The sequence below is a fragment of the Dufourea novaeangliae genome, unplaced genomic scaffold, assembly GCF_001272555.1.
Source record: "Dufourea novaeangliae isolate 0120121106 unplaced genomic scaffold, ASM127255v1 scaffold228, whole genome shotgun sequence".
NCBI lineage: Eukaryota > Metazoa > Arthropoda > Insecta > Hymenoptera > Halictidae > Dufourea > Dufourea novaeangliae.
The window spans coordinates 3,776,132-3,803,165 of NW_015374150.1; the positions used below are offsets into that span (position 1 = coordinate 3,776,132).

General features: G+C 40.1%; 2 protein-coding genes across 5 annotated transcripts; both read left to right on the forward strand.

Moving 5' to 3' along the window:
* The first annotated feature begins 319 nt into the window (after positions 1 to 319).
* Positions 320 to 4,551, forward strand: LOC107191815. Its single transcript, XM_015580932.1, has one exon. The coding sequence runs from the start codon at positions 343 to 345 to the stop codon at positions 4,285 to 4,287; it is 3,945 nt and encodes a 1,314-aa protein (XP_015436418.1). The 5' UTR covers positions 320 to 342; the 3' UTR covers positions 4,288 to 4,551.
* On the forward strand, positions 4,041 to 25,474 carry LOC107191816 (long-chain-fatty-acid--CoA ligase 4). 4 transcript variants are annotated; one of them, XM_015580934.1, is made up of 8 exons: positions 4,041 to 4,111; positions 20,845 to 21,199; positions 21,996 to 22,364; positions 22,767 to 23,162; positions 23,237 to 23,549; positions 23,688 to 23,951; positions 24,045 to 24,320; positions 24,401 to 25,474. In XM_015580934.1, exons 1-8 carry the CDS (start codon positions 4,104 to 4,106, stop codon positions 24,553 to 24,555), a joined length of 2,136 nt encoding a protein of 711 aa, XP_015436420.1. In that variant the 5' UTR covers positions 4,041 to 4,103; the 3' UTR covers positions 24,556 to 25,474. The 4 variants fall into 4 exon arrangements, with proteins under 4 accessions (XP_015436420.1, XP_015436421.1, XP_015436422.1 ...); XM_015580935.1 differs by lacking the exon at positions 4,041 to 4,111 and adding an exon at positions 6,015 to 6,371; XM_015580936.1 differs by lacking the exon at positions 4,041 to 4,111 and adding an exon at positions 6,589 to 7,027.
* Positions 25,475 to 27,034: the final 1,560 nt, after the last annotated feature.

Genomic DNA, 27,034 nt, shown 5'->3' on the forward strand with positions numbered 1-27,034 from the left:
GTGTAATTGTTTATAATGGGAATCCTGTTTCAAGGTGTCTATAGCATCAACACATCCGTAAACGGAATCAAAGATTGTACTTGTCGTTACTATAAGATGTAATCTATTCAAGAGTTGTTATTGCAAAGTATTTTTTGCAAAATATACTATACACATTTATATATTTTCTGCATTTATATACATATAAATATATATTCGTAAGTACAATTGTAACTGTCAAATGTTTCTGTAGTTATATATTAGATTAACTTGAATCAATAGATATATTATATTGGACTTTAGAACACAAGGTAATTTGATATATCTTCCAGGCATTTTATTTAAGTAGAGAAATTCTTCGCAATGGAAAAAAGAAGTATTACCGGAAAGGATATCCTGAGAATGGATGGTCTTTTACCACCAACACGACGTCTGCCTGTCTGTGATGCAGTAACTTCATCCGACAAGAAAAAGGAGAAAAAGTGGTCGCTAGGTGGAATCTTAAAACGAATATCTTCAATACGTGATTATGACAGTTCCTCTAATGATGAAGAAATGGTATATTGTACAAGACAACCGAGGCCTCATTCAGTGTTTAATAGAAAGTCACATAGTGTTACTCTTCATCCGGTTAAAAGAAATACGGATAAACATTTAAGTAAGGGTAGTTCAAGCAATAGTACTGTTGCTACTTCGGTAGACACAACAGATCTACAAAGGAATTCTATGCATTCTCGTAGTAGTGAAGGATCATTGGATAGAGTGAGCAAAAAGTTACGTAAAAGTGTACTCAAGGCAAGAATAGAAGCAAAAAGAGATCGCATTTGTGCAGATAGTAGTTCAGATGATGATTCTCGTATATCTTGTAATTCCTTGACGAGAATTCAAAATGAATCCTCCACACAATACACACAGAAAAGCAATTCTTGTAATAGAAAAAGTCGTACTGCGCGTACAGAACGTTATATAAAACGTTTGTCAAAAGATGAGGGTCACAGATTTTCAGAAAATCCGAATAATGTTAGTAAAAGTAGCAGCCTCGACCTTGCGGATGCAAATCAGTCACTGGATATTGATCCAACTAATTTATTTCAATCTCAAGTACAACCACGTCCTATTATGCACCCTAATAGTTACACCTTTCCAGTGCAAAGATCTGGAGAAAATGTACAATTAGCAGCATGCAGCTATCAAACAAAGTCGTCTACTGATATTACAAAGTATCCCCCGAACCGGTACATTACAGATTTAAATCAAAATAATACATATGCAAAGCCACATGTTTTGCACAAAGATAAGAATTACACGAATCATGCAGAATGTAATTATTTTTCAACTTCCCCTGCAACTAACAATGACTATGCAAAACCTTATGATTATGTAAGGAATGCTCAGTCTGTATACAGAAGTTCCTGTCCACCAGAACCTCCACCAAGGGATCCACGATGTAAAGTGTTTGCCTATGGTTGTAACTCGTTTCCACATAGCGGTAAATATCGAATACCAAGGTACAATGAATCTCAACACACGAATGTATACGAGTCTCATGCAACATCAAGAGACCATTTAAAAGGCTTAAGATCATATGACTCGAATAACGAAATTAGATGGTGTGGTTCAACTAGACATTGCCCACGGCGTCCATTGTCTTTAACAGTAATGCCAACGGAATCGTGTAATTTGTCGGAATGTACAAACAACAGACACAAGTCAATGGGCAGACATGTCGATGAAATGATGTTCCTTGAAACAGAAGCAATGAAATGTGAACGAAGAAACAATCGCAACGAGCAGCTCAACTTACGATTTAACGATCCCGATCCTAAAAAGGACGAAAACAAACTTTCCCCGACTTCTGCACAAAATATATACAATAATTCAGCATTTACTCGTAATAAAACTTTAGACTCTCCGGGAGTAAAATCTCCTTCCGAACAAACTGTACACGAACGTTCCTATCATTCGCCGAACAATACACTTGTACAAAATCCAAGAATAGAGAAAAGGAAGGAGAAACAATCAACCGTAAGTGAGCAAGATGTTCTGGAAAAGAGGAGAAGCTCGAAAAATCTGGAAGAAGCACTGTCTGAACTGGAAGCAATATACAACAGTTTGTGTCTCGGAGACGAAGATCTTCTTGATCGGGCAGAAAGACGTAGCATGGAGGAATTCAGTCTACGACGCGGTAGAACCGATGACGCTGTTTCGTTAGACTTGGTGGATTCGCCGGATAGGTCGAAAGACGATATGGCATATAGACGAATGCACCCGAAGGAGAGACCTGCATCGTTGTCGGAAGTGATCGGGCAATCAGCACTCTCTAATATCAGCTACCTGATGGCCTCTCCAATCTTGTCACGCAAAGACGCGGCCGACAATTATCCGTACGCCTCGAATTATCCAGTCCGTAAAGACGTACCGGATGTGCAACGCGATGACGTTGTTTACCGTAGCATACATTACGCGAACAACACATTGAAGGTAGCTGATCCGCAACCACCATTTGGAATTCCTCTGGGGCCAGTAACTGCCGCCACAGAAAGCGACTATCTGCACACCACACCGACCAGGCCAGATCATCCTCGCTCGTCGTACATACCGCAGTGCGAGCCTGACATTGTTACAGACGACTTGGCCTATAGAACCCTCCGGAAGGATGCCAACACGGGTAAAAGTGCCGCTGAAAGTAAGAGCGGCGTTGCGAAAGATCAGGAAACCACTTTTGGTATCAAGAAGAAACGAGCGGTTAGGTCTTTGTCCGCCAATCTATACGGTCTGATCAATCACGATCGAATTCATCTTCGACGGGAGCCCAGTCTTCAAGAAATCAAGGACGAAACTAGTAACGGAGTGATCGATATTAAATCACTTCCGGCAAGATCTAATTGTTTCAGGCGCGTGGTCAGCGACGGTGAACTGTCCGATTACGATACTCGATGGCGCACCGAAAGCTCGTTGAAAAACAAGAAAACTGACATAAACGGTAATCATCCTATCTCGAATATAAGTCGTAAGAAACTGCGTGTCTATGTTTCACCGTCCACGAAGATACAGAGTTTTGACAAGGCGAGCGAGGAAGACACGGGTGCGCAGAACTCTGCGACGTCGAACGGCATACTATCCCAGGCATTGAACAATGACTTTTGGCAGGATTGCTTGCAGACAAAATTGAACGAGTCGTCCACTAATGACACCGAATCTGATTTCACCGCTTATAGTAATTTGTGCCAAGATTTAGTTAATTTAATCGAGGGAGAGAACAAAGTGGAAATTGAACCGAGTAAAGAAACAGCTGATTTTAATTCAGAGGAAGCAACGGCAGTAAAGAATCTAGATGATACCAATAAAACGGATGACTCCTCGGTATTACATATTCAGACCTTGGGTAGTCAATATTCGGAACACAGCGAGAAGAATTACGAGGAAATCACCGAGAATGGAGACGTCGAAAGACTGACAGAATCTGTCGCTAATCCTGAGAATGAAGATCTCGAGAAGACTGACGATAATGCATTCGACTTGTATCTGCGTGTCGCAGACGAAAATGTTAAACTAATTGCGGAGGCGTTTAGTAGCGTGGCGGATCGCTTACGTGATAGTCGTGTAAGCCAAAAGAATTCGCTGACGTCGCAACGTTCTGAAATAGAAACGGATAGTACGGCGCCTAATACTAGCACTCGTAGCTCCGTCACCTACAGTCCGGACGACGTGAACGACGGTTTGTGTTACTCGTCAAAGTTTACCGACGTATCACACGCAGTTCCTAAAGAAAATACACCGGTAAACATAGTATGGGACCCCGAAGAGGTTGAGTCAGAGGTGGCAAAAAATAACTCTGATATCGATCCAGAATTGGATCTGTCCAAAGCTGTACATGATTTACAGTTAGCAGCAGCGAGTCTGTGCGAGCACAAGAAGGAAATAGAAGAATTAGAGGCATTATGGAAAAAGGATGCAAACGATGTTCCTTGTACCGCTCCAGTTGCAATCACAGAGAATAGGCCGTTGTTAACCCCTGAAAAAACTTGTTCGTTAGAAAATGAAGACGGGCAACTAGAATGCGATCAAGAGGAATCTGTAATATCGACTGATGTTAAGTCGTGGACTGATGAACATGACCCAGAATGCGAAGGTGAGAGCACAGAATGCAAAAATATTTGTGGACCGCACGACAACGAGATTGCTCGTTCGACCGGAATGCGTGTTTCGTATGTCACTAACCTCATAACTGTTATGATAACCACATATTCTATGGTTTTGCTGGCTTGTTTCCTTGCACTGCTTTTAGCGACCGTAGCAGCATTATGATCGGCCCATTAACGGCAGTGCCTTAACGCATATTGCGAATTAGAAAGGTTTGATACGAAGAGGCGTTATTGTTCTGAGGCTATTATTATTTTGAATCATGTTACTAATGTCGTAGGTCTCCCGGCACTTGATCATTCATGATGTGAACCATTCTAGACGAGTGTATAAACTAACCGATATACGACGTTGTCGACCGACATGCGGCGGAACAATTGAATTTGTTTAAAGTCGAGTTTCTATGGACTGTTTCAGAAGGAATGGTGTGTTCTTGTTGTTCTTGTTAATGTTGTTGGTTTTAATAAAGTTTAAATGTTGATTAGGTACACGCATTTTTTCTTCTGCTATAGGTACTTGTCCACCTTTGGTCACTATAGTTATCTGACATGACAGTGTAAACCCATTCAGTTATTTTTCGAATTTTATTTTCATACGAGATTTACTTTATTGTAAACAAACTCTTGTTTTCCACTTGTTTGTCATTATTATGTTTACTAGAATAGATAGCATTACATATCTGGTATATTTGTGAACATTCAAGAAGAATCTTACGTTTTCTCATTTTTATTCGATAAGAACTACTCGTGCCTAGAGTATTTATAGTACTTAGTTTAATACTAAAGTGCTATTCTAGTGTAGCCGAAGTGATAGTTCGTCCATATTTCTTGATAAAAAGTTTAAAACAGAAATGTTTACGTTTCAGCTCTGCGGTTGATTGCATTATCTGTAGTCATTATAAAATTCCGTAAATCTGTTAATAATTGTAAGTAACCCAGGAGTTAAACAACAGTGGTCACATATAATTACCCTAAATCATACAACGATATTTCTCTCATGTATTGTCTCAAAATTTACTGTTCGTATTTAGAACAAAGATTATGGTCGGTAAAATCATTTCCTTGACTATGTGATAACAAATTGAATCGTCCTTCATGAAACCATAAAAATCAAAATTTCAAATATGTATTTGATTTTCTTTATTCGAGTACGATTAAAAAAGTACCTTAGTGTTCTGTCGAAATCACAAAATTATTTTAAAAAGACGTCGTGCGATAAATGTGTGGCGCGTCGAAACCGAAACATTGATCGTATATAGTACTACAATAACGGGTTAGAAGGGTTTGCTAAATGTCGAGTAGTTATCGATTGCGGGCTACAGTGACGTCATCACGGATCACGCCACATCCCCGCCCATTGAAACTCGGCTCGTGATTGGTTCACGTGCAGGCCGGCTATCTATATTGAGAAGCATGACCGTTGTGGTTTTGCAGGTCAAATCCTCGAGTCCTTATATACGTATACAGATTCGTTTAAACTATATTGCTACATTGTTTGTACACAGTCAGCCAATTTATAATAACTTTCACAGTGTCAGGGTTATGTTAACCAGATACATAAAATGTAAACCCATCGAATGTTGAACTGCGTCTTATCAAACGTGTCGAGAAGTGGCGGGAAATTTCAAATGAAAATATGGGACAAAATAGTGACAGTGTTTTCTCGTTTCTACACCGAACGAAAATTTCGTTCTTCCGAACAGGCATAATCTTTAATGATTTAAGAAGTCACGGGAATACGTTTCCTGCATCAATTTTCATAAATTTCGCAACAGTTCCTTCATCGATTCCTTCAGTTTTTAAGCTCTCGGATAGCAAGATGGCCGTCATTGGATCGAGCATGTATAGAGTGGTCGGTGTTCCGCGCTGACGTTAGTGCGTGTCTGGGAGTAGGGCACGTTCGGTTTCTGTGAAATATATGGAGTGCTCGCGACAGTCTGACGCGTAATAGGTTAAGAGTTTGACATGTACACAGAAAAAAGTGTATCGTACGAAATTGGAATGCTATCATTCGCGAGTTGTTCGCGGGAATGTTGAGCCCATCGCTCTCGTGTGCGCGTTACATTGTACCACCCGCGATTGTGGAATCAGTGGGATCGTGTTTCAGTTCGTAGTACAAAAGCACGTGGTGTTTAAGCCTTTCTAGGCTTATCTTATCGAGCGACTAACCACAGAGTCATCGGTAGTAGTGTCTTGGTGAAGGAAGATCTAAAGAAGTACGATCTTTACGATCGATAAGCCGTGACGAATGTAAGAACAACAAGAACGCTCGATGAGCGGTGCATGCTTGACATGATTACCCGGTTTCTTAATCTGACAGGGTTTGTCAGGGGAGAAAACCGATTTCGTTCTCATCGTAAATACCGGTAATAACGCGAGGACAGACGATCGGTCGAACAGCTGTTTTTTTTACGGTCACATGGTCGTCTTCGAGTTTACCTCCCGCGGCCGTTGGGCAATATTATTATCAGGCCTCGGGTATTGGGGTATGCCTGGCAAAACAAAGTGCAAAGATCAAAGATTGTCAGGGAATCCTAAGACGTGTTAACTACTCATGTTGTCCACGATACGAATTCAGTCGTTCGTCGACCGCCGTACGGAGTACGTCACGCTGTGATCGGGTTGTCCCTCGTGTCCTTTTCTCGTCCCTCGTTCTTTTATATGCATACACACACACACACACACACACACACACACACACACACACACACGCGCGTACAGGCAGTTTAATACACGTCACCAATACACAGTCACATCATTCTTGACCCTTGGATCGCGTACAGTGATAATTTCCTCTCCTATTCGCGGTGGGAAAATCAACTGTTTAGTCGACGGGAATCGTCGAACTCGATAAGAGGAAGAGACACGAAAAACGGGTCAGGATAATCTCGGTGCAATTATAGAAGGTAAGCGCAAACGGCCTTAGCATATTTCCCCGTAGACGTTTACTGATTTGGCTGTAACATATTCGAAAAATTCGAGACGCATTACATTTATCTAACAAAGCTAATGCAAATATTCCGTGCGCTACAAAGTGTTATCTTCGTGCAGCTATAGTACCGCAGGTCAATTGTGAATAGTGTGTTTGTGTGTTTTATTTTTTTTAACGGCTCAGCGTGCAGCTGACTGCTAGTGGCTAGCTCGAAACCACTTTGAATCACTCTCGATTCGAACTTCCGGGATGACACTGATCGCAAGATGCAACAGTTTTCCCGCGAAATGTCATCGATTTCTCATTCGGGTGTCGAATTTACGGCCGAATTATGCCGCGATTGGCGATCAACGAATGCAGTTATCGATGAATGAACAAGATTATGCAACCGGTTATATTATCTGTGCGCGTACGCATCCCGAGGTAGTTAGAAATATTTGGAATGAGTTTTCCTCGAGCACAGCCGATTCGTATTCACCGCGTTACCGATAGTATGCACCATGCGCTCTCTTAGTACACCGTCGTGACTAAGAATAGGAAAAGGAACTTCATTGCCGTCGTATACCGATTATCTTACCGTTGTTTCGTTGCAGCTTCGCATTCGAACATGGCGCGTCCAAGTTAACCCTTGTGTGGGCAACCAAAATATTCACGGTTATTGACCAATCGGAATATTCCAATTCTGATAAGTTAGGTGAACATAGATAATTTTACTTTTATATTTTTCCGAAACTCTTAGTTTTCCCTTCCTATAATATACAAAGTGTTGTTTTAGACATGAACATAAAAAATTGTGAAAGGAAATTTAAAATTGGATACCTGGGTACCTGGATATCTTGGTGCCTGTGTACCTGGTTGCCTACACAATGGTTAAAGGCGTACTTTCATTGACAGGCGGTAAATATTGAATGTCTCCGGGGATTTGTTTCTGGGTCAGGTAAAAAATAAAATAGGTAAAGATGTACGTCCGACGATATTTGCTTATCGTTTAAATGAGAATGCCCCTTAAATTCGTAGTGTCCTGTTTATAATTAACTGTTTCCTTCCGCACAGCTTATTATTATAAGCGGGAGTATAGCGCGTGGTCATTTCTCGTTACATAAAAACATATACACTGTGGCGTACAGGTTTCGTTTAATTTCTGAGAATTAAACAACTTTCATACCACGAACGGCAAACTGCACTGTCATCTTATCATCCAGTGTTGAAATATCACCGAACGAAACTTGATTCGTCTCTAGATAATGAATCTTTATCTAATATTTACAGATAAGCAACATTATAAGCGGTTGCTTCCTCCATTGTTCGTTTGTCGGAATTGAAATGAAGAAAAATATATTCTTGTATTCGAACAGTATCCAACTCCCGGCCTAGATGTATCAGTTACTACAATAGTAACGCAATCCAGGGATCGGCAGCGTGCATATGTATATGAAAAAGGTCGCTGTGACACAGTGTACACGTTGTTTCCACACCGGGCTTGTAATCAATTAGCAACCGGAACCTAGCACAATATCTTACTCCACTCTGGATCGATGCTCCCTTTCGACGGTCGTGCTCTTTCGTTCACGATCTTCCTATACATGTGCCATTTCTAATTGATGTCAGTTTATCTACAATTTCCTGCAACTTTGTGACCTGGAGCCACTTTTACATCTAGATCAATAAAAATGTGTTTCTATGAGAAACAGTTCTAGTATTCACTATGTCTTTGGTGCTAAGCTATTGGGTGGCAACTGTCTCTGTCTCTGTCATTGGCGTAATTAGAATTTCTTTGTGGAGGGGGGGGGGGCAAGTCCACTGACTTTCGCCCATAACACTGCCCATCAGGCATCTGTACGTAATTTAATTGATTACCTTTCAATTGATGTTGCAGGATTATTACTTAAGTAGAATGTAAAAATTAAATAGCTTAATTCTAATATAATTTTACTTAATACTTTAACGTAATGAGGATAGTATTGTATTTTGTGTACTTAGTTGCTTTGCGTATTGCATTTCGGCCCATGTATTTATTTTTTATAACATAAGATTTTACCAACTGACGAATGTTTTTTTCTTTATATTTCCATAACTTCTGAACGCGGGGGGGGGGGCAGTCCGTATTCTGGGGGACCAGGCCCACCCTGGCCCCTACCTAGTCACGCCAATGGTCTCTGTCTCACCTAAATAATCATCAGCTCCCTATGTTTATAATTACTGACTCGACTCGTCGGATGAGGTACTAGATTTCAATATGATCTTAAATTATCCAGCATTTATTACGAAAAGAACCGTAGGATTTCGCTAACTGCGCTGAAATCATAAACAACTGTTTTTGATGAACGCGCCTCAGCGATAACCTTAATCAGCCTCGGGAACACGTTCGACGTGCGTGGAACCGAAGAAACGTTTCGTTCCGATTAATTTCGATAGAGTTTCACTGTAAACAGACCGACAACGGTGCACGTAGGCCGCAGACCGTACCACGCGGATCGTCGTGTTCACCTTGGCGCAACTTAAGCGTAACAGGAGTGTTACGCAGGGTCCGATGTTCAATGCCGTAAAACTCGTTATCTCTGCGCTTCACGGATACCCATTCACGTGCTCCGTTTTTTTTCTTATACACCCACACTGTTGCCCGCGGTCACTAGTCCGTCGAACTAGTAATTTCCTTTCCGTCGACTATATCGCGACGAACTGAACCACCTGGCGATCGTATCGGTTCTTTACATCGTCATTAAGAACTGAAGCCGCTGCTTAGCCGTCTGTGACGGTTCTACTAACTGGTTGTTGGCCTTGAATGTGTTACTTGATGTGTTCAAGTGCACAGTCTTCTGTCTTCGAGCTAGGGTTACTCTTTCGTCACCTAGTCCGATTGCAGTATCTTATCTATGGTCACAGTACGAGGGTTTGTTAAGCCTTACTCCGTTTAGATACTTATCCATGTATGATTAGACACAGTTCTAATGAATTTAGAGGTTATCGAGGTTAGTGAATCAGACAGTGTTGCCGAGGAACTTCTTGTGTAAACATCTTTGCATCAGCTGTACGGAGTTCCCTTTAACTAGCGATGCAATACGGAAGGGGGTGGCTCTGTATGAAAAAGTAAGTCGAAAATGTGGGATAACGTTTTTCAGTTCGAAGATTCGTTTTTAGGTAACAATTTAATTTGTCGGCTCGTCTACTACCGTGTTTGATCATTATCGAGACTTTTCACTTGTTGAAAACATTGATCGTAGTTACGGTGTCGGATGTATCCTATCACTTTGGATCAGATTATCATAGAAGATAAATACCATATAAAAAACAATGATTGTAATTATTATCATGTTGTTGTACACTTCGACTAATTTTTTTTTACAAGAGAAAAATCTCGATTATGCTACCACTTTTTCCCTTAGCGGAAGCCGAGTTTGCTCGTCGGTGTACTTCAATATCATGTGTGTGGATTCATCCTTACCTAGTCTACAGTTTCCAAGGAAAGTGAAAGTGACGTGCACCTCCGATAAACTTCTTAGTAGAGGCTCTTGGGGTCTAGCTCCCGCGTCTAGTTACTACGCCGGGGACGTGTAATCATCTCGTGCTAGTTGAACTTACGTAAACGACGGTAGATCAAGGCTGATAATTCTTAACGTTGAATTTATGGATGGAACGAGGTACACGGGGACCTGGCTGTACCGCGTGTATCGTGTGAATTTGAAAGGATGGAGAAGACAGAACTTCCGTGGCAGATATAGCTAACAAGGGAACTTCGGTACTCTGAAGTTCCGATTTCTTATAAATTCAGCATATTTATAGGGGACCTTAATAGAACCATCGGGAAATTATTCGTTTTTGCTGATATCCGGTTCTTTACGGTGAAACCTTCCCTTAAAGGTTAATGTGTTTTTTAGTATTTTCCTATGTATCTTGAAAATTATATTAGATAACAAAAAACTGTTTCAATGAAAATTTAATGACTTCATATGCTTTATAAAAGTTATTAAAAATTATCTGATGCTTCTATCGAGGTTTTCACCAAACCAGCAGAGTTTCAAAAAAATCGGAATTTTCGAGGTACCTAGGTTCTTTTGTAAGTAGATGAGGATGTCTGTTCCCTTGCGACCATGACCAGTCGGTGTTTTCTGGCCTGAATATGGCAAAACGGGGTTGTGACCCGATACGTAGCATGTATTATCCTTTAATGGTCAGACCGTAGCCTTGACGTAAACGGCTTAGAAGCCTGACAACATCGTGGAAACTAGAAAAGCCAGGAACTTGAGCATTTTGCGATGGTTGAGTCGCGAATGTTCATTGCAGTTGATCATTTACTAGGACTGCTTTCTCAGTCATCAACTCATTTCCTACATTTAGGATTCGACTGGGTTAAAAATAACATGGGACTCTTATTAGCTTTTTTTTACCATTATTATCGTCGTCCCAGACCTGAATTCCAATTTCTACGTGAATCGAATTATATACGATAATTTCGACTGCTTAGAAACACGATGACTGGTCACTTTTATCTGAGACTTTCGTGAGGCCATGCGATGCTCACGATTATAATGATAAGGTATTCTTACAACGTCACAGACATTTGGTCTTTTTTCGTCGTTTATTATATTTTCAGTGGAGATGGTTGCGTGCTAACAGGTTCCTTCCACTTTCCATTCTGTAAGCACCATAAAAATGCGGAAAATTTCGCCACACGAATGGTTTAATGTCGTAACGGATAATTTTAGCATCGCGGAACCTTTCAAAGGTCTAAAGATAAAAACCCAGAATATCTTGCTGGTGACTGTATAGGTATTCCTCAAGGTCGATGTTGGGTCGCCATAATGTCTTCTCATGGCACAGGGTGTTCTCGCCTTTGACGAAGAGTTCCAGGATCTGAATACTTCGTTTTCGTTTATTTCTAATTAATCTTGTACTACTTTTCGCGTCAGGTGTTAATTCAGAATCTGTTATTAGTCTCACGTAATGTGGAAAAATACACACTATAGGGAAACAATGAATAAAATTGCATAAAAAAAAACTAAAAAGATTGTAGAAAATCTTCTGTAACCAGGAAGAGAAGCAATGATAAGGTAATCTATTGTTTGCACACGGTACGATAGCTCCTGCATTTAGGATTGCTTTAACCGAAACAAAAAATTGTTTGCAACTTTGAAAATATTAGGTTCTCGATTCATGTTTATTAGGCTTTTTTCCCGTCATTTGGCGAGTACTATCATTTATCTTCAAAAACAAGCGAGATATTGAAGATGCTCACGTTAGGTGGGACATCCTGTATATTGGAGACTTGCGAAAGAATGTTAATCATAGACAACGAGTAATATTTTTATCACTGTTCGTTCGTGACAAATGTTTCTGGTCGGTGCATAACTTGAACACCCTGTATACGCGTGTGCCAGTAGGTCCCGACGCTCAGTGACCCCGTTGTCTATTTTCAAAGAGCGCAGGGTTTCGCGAACGGCTCTCTCGGGCTTGTTTGTCGTTTCGTTTTTCGCTATCAGTCTGTCCCCTCTGCAGACGCCACCACACCGAGCCGGTGTTTTTTCTTTTTTCACGAACGTCGAGCTAAATTCAGCCGTAGACTTTGCACGCAGTCTTTTCCATTCTCGTATTTATTTATATTCGCGAAAATTAGGTGGAACTGAAATTATTCGGTGTAATGAACTTTGTTAATTTTAGCTGAATTATCTCCTCCAAAGAATGTTCGTTTTTTCTCTTGAAAAGCGTTGATCGAACTTTGACACGCAACACGTGGTTATAATTATACTCGATTTTATCTGTAATCCACAGGCTTCATCTGATCTATCAATCAGTGCAATGACTGTACATTAATCGGTAATCATTTCTAAAAAAAGAACTGTTCGATGTAACGAGGTGATATGCAAGAAAAATGATTGAGACATTGTTGTTTTTAATTTTTGAGGGCCAATGTTGATCGTTCCACGAAAACCACCTCAGATTCTTATTGTAAAAATAACTTTTGTTCCAGACTGTACATCAGAGACTGGCACACGATGATACCAGTCGAGAAGGGATCGGGCAAAGTTTGATCGTCTTTCAATGATATTTTCACAATTGCTTCGAATATAATGCATCGTCGAGTTTCGATATGGTTAAAATTCTTGAATAGAGGATGTAGGAGGAAGGAATCTGCCTAAACAGCTCAATTGGAAGATCCGGGTCCAGCAATCCAATTGACCGTTTCGTTCCTAACCTTTATGTTAGGTTATGTAATACCTATGCTTTGCATTTGATGCAATCGTCCAGGGATAGGACAACTTTTCTCAATTTATCGTTCTATTTTTCAATCTCGCCTCGATTCTGGACGTTTGTGTTTTAACACTTTGGTACAGCGTACCAGGCCCCCCTGACGTACATTCGTTTTACGATAAATGGGCGCGTGGCTGCAAGTCGAGGGTAAAGTGCGCTTGACCGAATCGACTCTGCGCAGAGTCAACGATCCTGCAAGTCTGCGAGCGAGTCAAGTATCGTCTTAGTAGTTTTTCGTGACCTATTTAGGATATCGTGAATGCAATATACATATTGTCCCGTGGAAGATGTTTTTGGAGCAACCTAAACACCAGGTTTAAGGCGAATTTACACTTTGGATATGCATCTCGGATGATTCATCCACAATCGACTCGAATCATCCATGATCAATTCCATTCACCCATGATCCATTCGATTCATCAAAAGTAGTGACTGATTCGACTTTGTTCATTGGTCACTTTGAATGAAATGCAGATGAAAATAGTCTTTACACACTTCAGTGTGGATGAATCATCCGCGTTGCACATCCAAAGTGTAAAGTCTAAATTCGTTTTTAGTTGTAAGTCCCTTTCATTGAATTCATTATACACTGATTAATGTAACCTATCTTCTATGATCTATCTACTGAGTTCGAAAGGATGCCTGGATCTACTTTGACCCGGGAGTCCAGAAACTTTGTTCATCTACTTGGCGTCAGTAACAATCTTCGATCTTCCGAGAGTGTACACGATTTTCAGTTTAGTTTCAGTTTTCTGTGAATTAGTTACAGTAGTTTTACTGAAGAATGCAACATTCGAGAAGTTTGATTGCGACCGCAGGCGCTATCTAGCGGTTCTGTGTCCTACAGTTAGCTGTGGTTGGTAGGATGAAGGATCCACGTGAAAGGATCGATCGTTGACGAGCGGAGAGAACAGGGATTGAACGTAGAAGCCACCTAGCATCCAGCTCAGATACTATCGGTACCATGGAAATATTATCCTGAAACGTTACGAATGTTATTTTCGTTCGCTGTAATCTTGCACCTCTGTGATTGTTAATCTTGAAGAGCGAACATTTCAAAAATGATTGAATGAATATGGAAACAGTACACGCAACATTTTTGTGGAACATTATCATTCGAGAATGAAATATTTTGACGCGATCAGGTACCTGGCGTAAGAACAAAATGGCCGACTTTATCAGAATCTTCACGATCGCAAGCGATCTTTGGTTCAGGGTTTTAACACATTTAAGGCACCAGCTAGATAAGGTGCATCTACACAATTTGCAACAGGTTTTGTCCAAAATTCATATATCCCAGTCACAGCCTCCCTTTGTACTCACAATGACGTCGTTAAATTCGCTCGAGGCGCCCACGCGCAAAAGATGTTTCAGAGATGTCTCGCAAGATAATCATCCCAACAAAAGATGTTTTTTTTTAATCTGTTACGAATAACTGATAAGTTTTAAATTTAGAATGATTAAGTCGCAAAACATAATTATGATCTCCTCAGAAAGATACCAGCCAAGCTGATTATCGCGCAGAAGACACGTTTCCGACCGAGCGCGGAATTTATATCGGGCCGAGGACAATCGTTGAAGCATTCGATTCCGGTATTTCGACACCGACGTTTGTTTTAACGTTCCATCGTCGCAACAAAAATTCCGTCCGACAACCGTGAGATCGAGAAAAAATCGGTATCAGCGTCGAGAACGATTTCAACGTCGCACAGTGTGGCCGCCAGTGGACAAAAGTCAAAAAAGTAATTGTTTAATATCGATCAATATATTTTAATACTCTCTGATTTTTTCCTGCGAAAATCTGCGAAAATAAAACTTACTTTAAGGGGGTACGCCACTCTGGATGCTTTAAAATGATAGGTAACTTCAAAAGTAGTTTTCACGAAAAGTATAAACGATGCGGAAATCAAGAAATTTTCGAGTGTCAATGGATTTAAATAAATTCTGTGACATATCGTACAAAATTGTGCTCTGACTCGTCAGCCAATAATGTATTACAGCAGTTACGAGTTAATTTGATAAAACAACGTTTCGAAGAAAAGTTTAGTCCATATTCAGTTGACAACAAATTGCAATAGTAAATACTGTTAAAAAACTTTTTATTCGATAAATAATCAAGACCACCTCAATTTTTTGGAGTGAACTGTACCTTTATTTATGCGTCAATCGATGCATTTTCGTGTTCTCTTTAAAAAAGTATTAAGGTACCTAGGTCGAAAATGAATTATTTCAGAAGTTTCGATTTTTGTCCCGAACGCCCATATACTCGCCGCTCTGTGCGTCGTGTGGAAAAAGAAACTGACCTTCACCCGTTCCCCGGACAGATAAAGAAGCATGCATACGATATGCAATAACCGTCTCGATTTTGCCAATGGTTTTTCTTGCAGTGTCATTAATCCGCATCAAAGCGACTCCTCGTTAGAGTACTGGAGGTAGATATCTCCTGGAAATCTAAGGGGTGACCGGATATAGTGCCACCATGATCGTGGAGGACAAACAGTGAGTCGTAGCTACCGTTGATGTAGACAACCGCTAATTCTGCAATTTCTAGACGCTCGACAGCGCTTGTAGCGTAGTTCCTCGGCTAGGCATGTGCGCGCACTATGCATGCTGCATGCTCTCGACACACCGTTCCTGTCGTAGATGCACAATAATGTACAGCTTCATCTGCAACAAAGCTAACGCACCTTTCTTAGAATAAAGCATATCCTGTAAGATGTATATATAGCGCTATATTCTTTTTTGCATTAATATTGTATTCACTTATTTATTTGTACACTTGAAATACCAAGTACAGTGGACTCCTGATATATTACCGCGGCCGGGACTGTAGGAGATTAAAATTTTCGGAAGTGGCAATATATCGAGAGCTCCCGCCAAGTTTTACCGTCGTTGCCCCGACCCCAGCGCCTGCGCAAGAGCTGGATGTGTGTGAAAGTACGTATCGAGGGGAAGTGTCTGGCGCGGCAATATATGAAGAGTCTACTGTATTCGTTGGACTTAATTATTGTATTCTCGTCTTTAAAAACTTGTTAAAATAATTAGGAAATGAAGATTTTACTTAGATGGCGTTGGCTGTTGTTTCAACATGGCGTCACATGATTTACTTCGCTCTTGTATACATATAAAGAAGTTTGGAATTTCTTTTATCTGAATATTTACATAATTTATCAAAAATCAAAGTGTATGTTGTGAAACATAAATACTATTTCTGTTCCAGTCGTAACGTTTCATAGTCCACAAAAATGTCGATTTGTATGAATATCTGTGGGCTATTGATTAGCTACAACGTACGAAAAAAATGTATGTCGCGGGTTCTGTTCGAAGTTCAAAGACGATTTCGTAACAGCAGTGGGGAGGGAGTGGTTATCTCTGCGGGTGAACCGTGTAATTAATCGGTGATAAATCTTTATCACATTTTTACACTACGAGCCTTGATCGCTGACCTTGCACTTTACGCGAGCGTTCTTCCCGGTCTAGAAACGTGGACTTTGTACAATAGAATCTTCTTATATGATTTTTTCTCTCTTCATTTATAAAGTTACCACATTACCATTCTTTTATGAAAATTTACTCATAGCAAAGCGACATCGGCACTAATCGAAGCAGAAGGTCTAGGCTGTTCAAGGTCACACCTTCTAGGTACCATTAGGAATATTCAGTGTATTCTTCATTCAAAGGACTACATGGAACTTTAACCCTTAACACTCGTCTCAGAGAGGAATAATCCGACAATGACTAACTTTGTCACACTTTTAATAACCAACTGAATGTAATTTTTCGTTGTCACTTCGGAAATAGGGTGTTATTGTCAGTTGAAGGTACTTAAAATGCCTAGAGCCCCCAGAACTCTCCACTAGGTAGTGAGAGTAAAAGAAAAATTTAATTCGTATGTCGTTAAGTGTTAGCTTGAATTTGTCACATTTTGTGTTAAAGTAGAAACTGTTTTAGGGATAAATACGCAAGTAAAATTTGTTTTAGGGGCGAAGATCCAGCGGTCTTACGCACCGAAAAATTCCTTTCTTCTGGCCGTAGCATGAGACACAGTGTTCCGGAAGCTGTGTTGGCTCGTAGAAATAATTCAGAACGTTACAGGGTCTAGACGTGCAGAGACATTGCCCTTCGTAACCGTAGATACGCGGAGACCATGTGCGTGACACGAGCGGCTCGTTACGCCGCCTTCAGCCGCGTTCATCCTGTCCGCCACGGGCTAACACGTTCAAAGTCCGCGGAGATGTTCGAATCTCGTGTCGTATACGTTCACAGCAATCCCCTCTCCCCTTGGTTATGCGTGTAGCCGTCGGTGCTCCGTCATTTACAGAGTGTCCCACAAAATTATGTTGCATTTCTTTCATATTAACTCCAACAGCCCAGTGACAAAAATGTCGAAGGACTCACGCAAGGCACCTAGACTTAGGGTATGCTACTGAATTTTTATAGTAACCGAAAATTACAGGAATTTACATTCGACAAAAGTGCTTTAGAATGTTTCGTTTTATTCAGTTGTACTCAGCACGTGGCGGAAAATAATATTCTGTTCATAACGTTATGGATATTGGAGTAATAGTGTATTTTTGAAAAGAAAATCGTCTTTTTAAGAATCGCGGAGGATCCAGATTTCTCGAAGTTGAGAAACATCTGGTATGCATACGTTTGATCGTAATAGGAACGAATCATGGTTTCATTGAAAATCGGCCTTCGGGCCGCGTCTCGTGCAGTTCCTCCGTTAAGCGACGCACACACGTCCTCTTTATTTGAACAAGTGATACTTAACCCCGGGAATGAAATTTTTCTAGACCACGGTGCATGCTCTCAGAGGAACGCTCACACACGCGACACGCCTTTTCTCTTGCTCTTGAGAGACCCGCCTGTGAACGAGAATTTTCCAGAAATAATCAGAAACACTATGTGGTGACGAATTGGCAGAAAGTTGGTAAACAATTTATACTTATCTCGTGGAACACGACGTGTTCCACTTTTTGTGTGTCAAACATTATGAAATCAAAGAAACGGAATCTGAAGACTTCAATATTGGAATTACACTGATTTTCAACCTCTATGTCAGTAACAAGGGAACTTCGGTAATTAGAAAAAATCCCATTGTTTTGAAACTGCTTCTATACTTTCCTGTATATCTAGAAAACCACAGTAGATATAAAAAAATTGTTGCAATGAATCTTAAATGGCTTCTTATGCTCTACAAAACTGTACAATGAAATTGTTAAAACTTTGTTTTTTAATGTATTTATTTATTTAAAAAATAAATTTCTAACTATTCTATTTTACAGTTTAATAGAGCATAACAAGCCATACAATTTTCATTGTAACCATTTTTTTATATCTACTATAGGTTTCGAACTATACAGGAAAATAGGAAAATACACATTTAAGGGTTGGTTTCACCCTGAAGAATCGATTGTCAGCAGAAACGAAAAAATCGCCCGATACTTTTATTAAGATTCTCTACAAAAGTATGATGTTTTTAGAAAATTGGAATATTCTGGACACCGGAGTTCCATTGACTGTATCATAAAACACGGTGCAAACGCTTTCCTATTCTCGTTACTCTTCACCTCTGTCCTCTGCACGTCCGCGCGCGTTCAGTTCGACGCTCGCATGCAGTTTCATTCATCATCAGCGTTGGCCATCGAAACGCGCACGGCGGCAGGATAGGCCCGTTAAAACCAGCAATTACTTGGCTTTATCAAATCTGCCGATTACGAAACAGCGTGATCGTAGAACCGGCCCGTAGCCACGCACTATTTTTGCGCCTGTGCATGCCTCGAGCAGCCTCTGTGTCTCACTCGCTATCCGAGCTTGTCCGTCGCGAGAATTTCGTTAGGAGAACTGGCACGTTGCGCTGGTCATATTCAGAAGATTGTAAATTTTATACATACAGTATATATCTGAAAAATAACGGGATTGTGAATGTATTAACACTGGAACTACCGACGATAAACGCATATTTGTTTCGATCGGTGTATAAACGTGAAGTACTTTGAAAATTTAGAAATTTAAAAATTGACTAATTTCTTCACTTTCGTATCGTAATAAAAGGTGCAAAAGATCTGAGAAAATGTATTGTCATTTTGACTTGCTTGGTAGTTCTAGTTTTAAGGTAACTCACGCGTTTGGTGTTGTTAAATTTTCAACTAAATTTATAATTATTAAAAATTTGCGTTAGCCACCTTAACACTAGCACTACTGACGGACTGCAAATTTCTTATTTTACGTTTACTGAAATTATAATAGAGTTTTTGGAGGAATTTATATTGCCCTTTAATTTACTATATATTTTATATTATATTACACTACACTAGTTTTTATTATACAGGGCGTTTAAACAAGGGTCTATGAATTCAGATGCTTAGAAATAAAGAAGATAAGCTAAAGACCTAGGTTTTTACTAACATGATCAGTGTTTCAATGATTATATTGTCAGTCCTGCTATTTTTCAGACATACTGTGTATATTCAAAACTCAATCGAAAAGCATAGTTTGACGGAATTGAATTGTTGTTAATTTCCGTAGAGTTGACGTTCAATCTGTTAACCCGCAATCGACAGTAACCGATCGGAATGGATGCATCGCGATGACTATTTGGGTCATCGTGATCCATAACAGTTGAGGGTTAAACAAAAGTTAATGGACGAGCCTTCTAACGCACTTCAACCCTGCGACTGTGTCGTGTTTGATACCACGTCGTTTACTTGCTGGTAGATTATTGCAATTACATTGCTGGTTGCAGATTGTTTATGTTCTGTTGAGTTGTACATATTGATTACTGTTACAAATGACGAGACATCTGAACGTGATTCTGCGACCCTGTATAATTTTCAGAACGTGACCTGTACTAACAATAATGGTAGCTTCAACATCATTTCAATTTTTATAGTCCATTCATGTTAAACTATATTTAGAAAAAAAAGTATTGGGGTATTAGTCCACAGCGACCAGAATCCTCTTCACCCATTAACCCTTGTGTAGGCAACCAACCTATTTACGATTATTGAGCAATCGGAATACTCCTACTCATAGATAATTTTGCTTTCATACTTTTCCGAAACTCTTACTTTCCCTTCCTGTAATATACCAAGTGCTGTTTCAGACAAGACCATAAAAAGTTGTTAAAGGAAATTTAGAAATGGGTACCTTCGTACCCAGGTACCCGGTTGCCTACACAAGGATTAACATTGTTAATACTATGCTATATTAACACGATCAGGAATACTTAGACTAAAGGTAACGCAATGTTAATACTCCACAGTAGCATTATTAATACCGTACACATTACTCCTGTGTTTCTTGCAGTTTGCACTGCTCGTTGCACACACAAAAGCGCCAAGAAATCATCCGAACAGTGTGTACAGTACTAATAATACGCAATCGTGGTAATATGTACGTCGGAAATCTTATCCAAAGACAGTAGACTTATCCTCAGGGAGCTGGAAAATTACAACAGAATGACAGATCGCGAGACAGCCAAGGATGCTTAAGCATTAGGGAAACAAGATTTCTGGTAACCTTGTGCCTCCTGCCTTTCAGGGAAATGGAAGGCTTCTGGATCGCCGGCGCGATCCACGCGATCAAGGCGCTTTCGTATGTGTACGACCTGCTGACGTTCCCAGTCTACCTCATACTGCAACGGCCCTGGGAGAAACGGAAGGCCTCGAGGAGGATCAAGGCGCGTTGCGTCGCGAAGGATGAGAACACGATCACCTTCCGGAGCATTGACCCTCCTGGGCCGATGCACGTCACCATCGAGCGTGAGAAGGTCGACACGCTCGAGAAAATGTTGTCATGGGTCGCCAAGTTGCACAGCGAGAAGAGGTGCCTCGGCACCAGACAGATACTCGCGGAGGAAGACGAAGTGCAGCCTAATGGTAGAATATTTAAAAAGGTACTGGCTAACGATCGGTACGACCTTTGTGTGAATACGAACAAGGATCCATGTTCGAAGATGTCCAGACTAAATCCCATTAGTATACAGGGTAAACCACGGAGCGTGATCAGTAGATATTATTAGATGTGTTCCAATGTACGGAACGAAATGTTTACAAACGGTAGGCAAGAGCTCCACACCGGAACGCGTACAATAGCGTAGCATACGATACTCTTTGCAATATTACCGTTCGAATATTTCTTTAATCTTTTCTCGACCCAGATGAAAAAAAATGTAACACATGTTATGTTATGATATTTACCGAATTCGTCTTGAAATCCTCTGACAGATGGGCGTAAAAAAATTATAGGTGTATTTGCAAAAAAATTGATGGTGACCTTGAAAAATCATGAAAAAAAAAGAGTTGACAAAAATTTGCTATAATCACGTTGAAGCTCTCTTGAAACCATGCTATACCTGATAAAAATATTTTCGATCGGATTGCTAATAACAGAGTAATCTCTACTGATCACGATTCGTGGTTCACCCTGTATACTAGGGATCACGAGAATCGATTCTCTTAAAAATTCGAAACCAAAAAATCGTAAAAAATCATAAACACTAGCTGGTATAATTGGTCTTTCCGTTGGGGAGAAATGAATTTTCTCCGACAGAAAGGTCAATCACGCAGCTTCATGTCTTCGACGTTTAGTTCAATATCGAATCGGAATCGAACAGCCCTAGTGTATCCCAGTTGTCTGGTTTGAATGACGGAGGGGCATTGCTATAGTTGCATTCCATTTTGTGATTCCAGTATAAAATGGGCGACTACAAATGGAAGACTTATACGGAGGTGGACAGGCTCACCAATTCTTTCAGTCGTGGAATAAGGGAGTTGGGACTTATAGCTAGAAAAAACATAGTAATCTTCGCGGAGACCAGAGCGGAGTGGATGATTGCAGCTTATGGATGCTTCAAGCAGAACTTAACCGTCGTCACGATCTACGCGACTTTAGGCGACGATGCAATAGCTCATGGTATCAACGAGACGGAAGTGGACACCGTCATCACCAGTCACGATTTGCTGCCGAAGTTCAAACGGCTTCTCGAAAAAGTACCTGTAATCAAGACTATAATTTACATGGAGGATCAACTGAAATCCACCGATACCGCTGGTTACAAAGTGAGTTTGAGGTCGAAGTGTCGAGGATATCCAATTTGTTCCAATGGTCGTTGGAATTTATTGACTGGCTCTTGCGAGGCATTAATGAGACCAGTTGATGAATATTGAAGTATGATAATGCTGATACATACTAACGAAACGTGTATTCTTTTTTATCTTTGTTTGTCGTATTTGGACTTAAGTAGGTTAATTATGAAGTTTAAAGAGGAGAATGATTCATAACGTTGTATGATACTAATAATATAAACGTAATAATTAGAAGATAATAATTTAGTGCTGCTGCATGTTGGGCGAAAATTTATTCAGTTCATTAACATACAATTGCCACTGCAAATGACTGTGTTATAACGACTGAAACAAGAATGAAAGTTTCTGTAACACTTGAATGTCTCTTCTTTGTAGGATGGTGTCAGGCTTATTCCGTTTTCCGATGTAATTAAAAAGGGTAACAATTCAACTGCACCGATGTCACCGCCCCAGTCAAATGATACCGCGATCATAATGTATACGTCTGGTTCCACTGGAGTGCCAAAAGGTGTACTTTTATCCCATGGGAACATCATCTCCACCTTGAAGGCATACTGCGACGCTGTGGAAATTAAGCCAGATGATGTATTTTTGGGATTTTTACCGTTGGCTCACGTTTTCGAACTCCTTGCTGAGAGTGTATGTCTTCTAACCGGTGTACCCATTGGCTACAGTTCACCACTAACCATGATTGATTCGAGTAGCAAGATACAAAGGGGATCCAAGGGTGATGCTTCGGTTCTTCACCCGACCTGCCTATCCGCAGTGCCAGTAAGTGTACCGAAATTATGCATAAAAATATCCGAAAGATTACTTTGAATATTCAAGCATCTTCTCCATTTTAGCTGATTCTTGACCGTATTTCCAAAGGCATAAACGAGAAAGTTAAGAAATCTGGTGCGTTCAGACAAGCGATCTTCAACTTTGCGTACGAGTACAAACTGAAATGGGTGAAACGTGGTTACGATACACCGTTGTTTGACAAATATATCTTTGGAGCGGCACGGCAAGTTCTTGGTGGACGAGTCAGGCTTATACTCTGCGGAGGTGCACCTTTGTCCCCTGATACACATACCCAGGTCAAAAATTGCCTTTGCGTTACTGTGACCCAGGGATACGGTCTCACGGAAACAACCTCGTGTGCTACTGTTATGGATGGTATGCATTATATAATTTATATAATTTGAAAGTGTACCTTCCGGTTTCAGCGTTCTTTGCTAATTGTACCAATTCTGACTGTACTCCATCCGATTGTTTGGAATAGATTCTTTCAGTCCGTGTAATATTTTCTTCCAGTGCATGATAGAAGTACAGGAAGAGTTGGAGCACCAACTACGGTTTGTGACATTCGTTTGGAAAATTGGGAAGAGGCTGGTTACAGGGTTACAGACACCCCTCATCCTAGAGGGGAAATCCTAATTGGGGGAGCAAATGTCTCTGCCGGTTACTATAAATTGCTGGACAAAACGCAAGATGACTTTTTCCAGGAAGATGGGCGGCAATGGTTTAGAACAGGCGACATCGGAGAGTTTCATACCGATGGTTGCATAAAAATTATTGGTACGATTCACTTCTGACGTTAATGGTTTTTTATTCGGACAGTCTTACAGCTGTATGTACATTTCTGTTAATTGGTAAACATCACGTTTGCAGACCGAAAGAAGGATTTGGTAAAATTGCAACTTGGTGAATATGTATCATTGGGCAAAGTTGAGGCAGAATTGAAAACGTGTCCCGTCGTGGAAAATATTTGTATCTACGGAGATGCTCACAAGACGTATACCGTGGCGTTAGTGGTGCCTAATCCTTATTATCTCGAGGAGATTGCCACCAGTCTGGGTATGACTGGAAAATCTATAGAAGAATTGTGCAATAGTTCAGAGATTGAGAAAGCGGTATTACAGGAACTGATCGAACAAGCTAACAAATGTAACTATTTAATATAAGTTTTCATCAGTGTTTCGTATAAACTCAAAATACTATCTGACGATTTGTTCCCGTTATTCAAGGCAAGCTCCAAAGATTCGAGATGCCTGGCGCGGTGAAACTGTGCACAGAGCAATGGTCGCCGGATATGGGATTGGTTACAGCCGCGTTTAAGCTGAAAAGGAAAGCGGTACAAGACCGTTATCAGCACGAAATCAATAGAATGTACGCTTCGTGATGTCGCACCAAGTCCTGCAAGAAATGTAACGGATGAAGCGACTCGAAATGTTCAAATTTTCCTCATCCAACAAAACGATGCCTCGTCCACCTTTACGCATAAGTTTGTGAGCGGAAGTTGCGAGCCGAACTCGGAACGAACTTCAAACTTTGAAAAAATTGTGCATTTTAGGAAATTGCGCAATGTGCATGTTGTCAATTTTCTTTTCGCGATTAATATGGTGGGAAAAGGTGTCGAGCATTGACACCGTTAAACTCTACTCGATATTAGAATTAAAAATATATTTTCGAGGGTTATCTTTGTTAATGAATTTGATATTTCGTTCGAGATGGCAAGGATTCGACCATCAGCCAATGAAATCCCATAATTATCTGGGTATAGTAAGGTTAGGATTGACGAGGAACGTACAAAGGGCATCTTGTAACATAAATTGTCGCGATATACGACGCGAGGTGTGAGCGAGACACAGTTTGAAACTGTACCAGACAACCATTCCTCGTTTATAGAGGAAGTCAGCTATTTCTTCCTTGGAAAATTTCTATGTCCGTCTATACAATGTACTCATTCCTTGCAGTAATTCCTCCTGATCTAACTTTGTCGCAAATGGACCGTAAGTTGGTTTTGCAGTCGCGATAATTTCGTAAGTTCACAACTCGTATGGTGTACTTACCTCAAGTATTATTCGAGATAGTCGAGTTCCATTTTCGCAAAGAACGAAAGTCGAGCACGGCTCTTTAAGGAGGGTTAGTTGCTCTATTCTATGTTAAGCTATATATGTATATACAGAAAATCGATCGACGAGTCAGGTTTTACTTTTAATTATCGTAAACGGCGCATGTCGTTATATATTTACTCGAATACGTTCAGCTATGTCTTCATGAAAAAAAAAAATGTAATTCTTCTTTTTATTTTAGATAATGGCGACGATTCGTTCGTCCCTGCCTTACATATTGTATAATACTTGTCAATACGTTCTTGCCTACTTTTTAAAAGTACTGTATCGTGTCGAAACATCACAATGAAATCGTTTTCCCTTCTATCGCCGCGTCAGGACGATATTTTTTAAGTGTGTGCGTGAGTCCGTGCGAGTATGTATGTTTGTTTCTGTGTGCGTATGCTTGCATGCATATATATACATGTCCATAAACAAAGGATATTAGAACGTAACCTGTGTGAGCTTACAAAAAGAAAATCGAAAAAAAACTAACGATGTTTACGGAATAAGAAACAAAACAATTGTTAACTTTTATTTAGTCTTCCTATTCGATCGTGTTCGTCAATTCTCTGACCTATCGGATCACGTCACTGGTGTTTCAATTCTCTTAGCTGTCACAGTGGAGACCCGAAACAATTTAGTATTATTAAGGATAGCTTGACGAATTTCTTCGCTGATTCCTGTCACTCTTGAATCACGTGGTACAGCACACGAACTCCACTAGTAACCGGTAGTCTTCCTTAACGAAAAGAAAACCTAGACGAAATAACAAAAAAAGAAAAAATTGATAGAAACAAGTAACTCGATGTTCTGTTGCTTGGAATTAGTGTGCTCAATAGTATCAATGATATTATGCCTTGTGTAAATGCTTTTGGTCGGGCAGCTTGAACGAATGAATGTGATTTCAGTTCAATACAAAATTAGGATTTTCGTTTAGAGGTTCCGTAGGGGGATACAGTTGGCGGACTGAACACCAAAGGATTGTGTATCATATGGTATGTCATGTGGATTGCGTATCCTAGAAGCTTAGTATCTAAGTATTGATATCCATAATGCGCAAGTAACATTGAAAACGAAAGAATTGTTTAAATAGTTTCGCTTATATATTTTGCGACTTGTTGGATAGCGATTGTGGAATGAGGGAGGGAAGGGTGGAGGGGATCAGGTGAGAAGTAAGAGAGTATAGCGATTGGCAGCTGGTTCTTCTTTACCAATCGCGTTGAGAGTTCCTGGTGTTGGGGTGGCCTTGGGTTACAAAGTTGTTACGGACTCCGTTAATGATTTCTATGAATTATTAAAAAGATGTACCATATTAGATAGGAAACTGCCAATTGTCATTTCGATATAATCATATCATCGATACCTATTGTTATTAACTATTATTATTATTACGATTATCATTTTGAAATGATGGCATACGAAAGAAGGAAACAAAATGAAATGTACAGAACTATAGTTAGTATTATTATTATGATTCGTTTTCTCTGATTTTTGTGATCGACTGTAGTTTCTTACTAACTCCGTTAAATATATAATTTGTAAGCGATTGTACGTTAATTTTACAGTCTCGACAATAATATAGCTTTCACGAAAATGGATACTGTCAGCGAATAAAAGTATGAGAACTCTCCACATGTTTCAACTCCTCGGTTCATTTAGTGCAATCCCTAAGAAGACATAATCAGTCTTTTTCTCCTTTTATGTTTATTTTTGAATATTTCCTAGTGCGTTGTTTACTAAAGTAGATTTACATTGGTAGTGTGA

Bases quoted from the DNA above. Each gene is read 5' to 3' on its own strand.
- LOC107191815 (XM_015580932.1), top strand. From the start codon at position 343: ATGGAAAAAAGAAGTATTACCGGAAAGGATATCCTGAGAATGGATGGT.
- LOC107191816 (XM_015580933.1), top strand. From the start codon at position 15,779: ATGATCGTGGAGGACAAACA. The intron at 22,365-22,766 runs GTGAGTTTGAGG...TCTTCTTTGTAG, and splicing joins CCGATACCGCTGGTTACAAA to GATGGTGTCAGGCTTATTCC. The intron at 23,550-23,687 runs GTATGCATTATA...ATTTTCTTCCAG, and splicing joins GTGTGCTACTGTTATGGATG to TGCATGATAGAAGTACAGGA.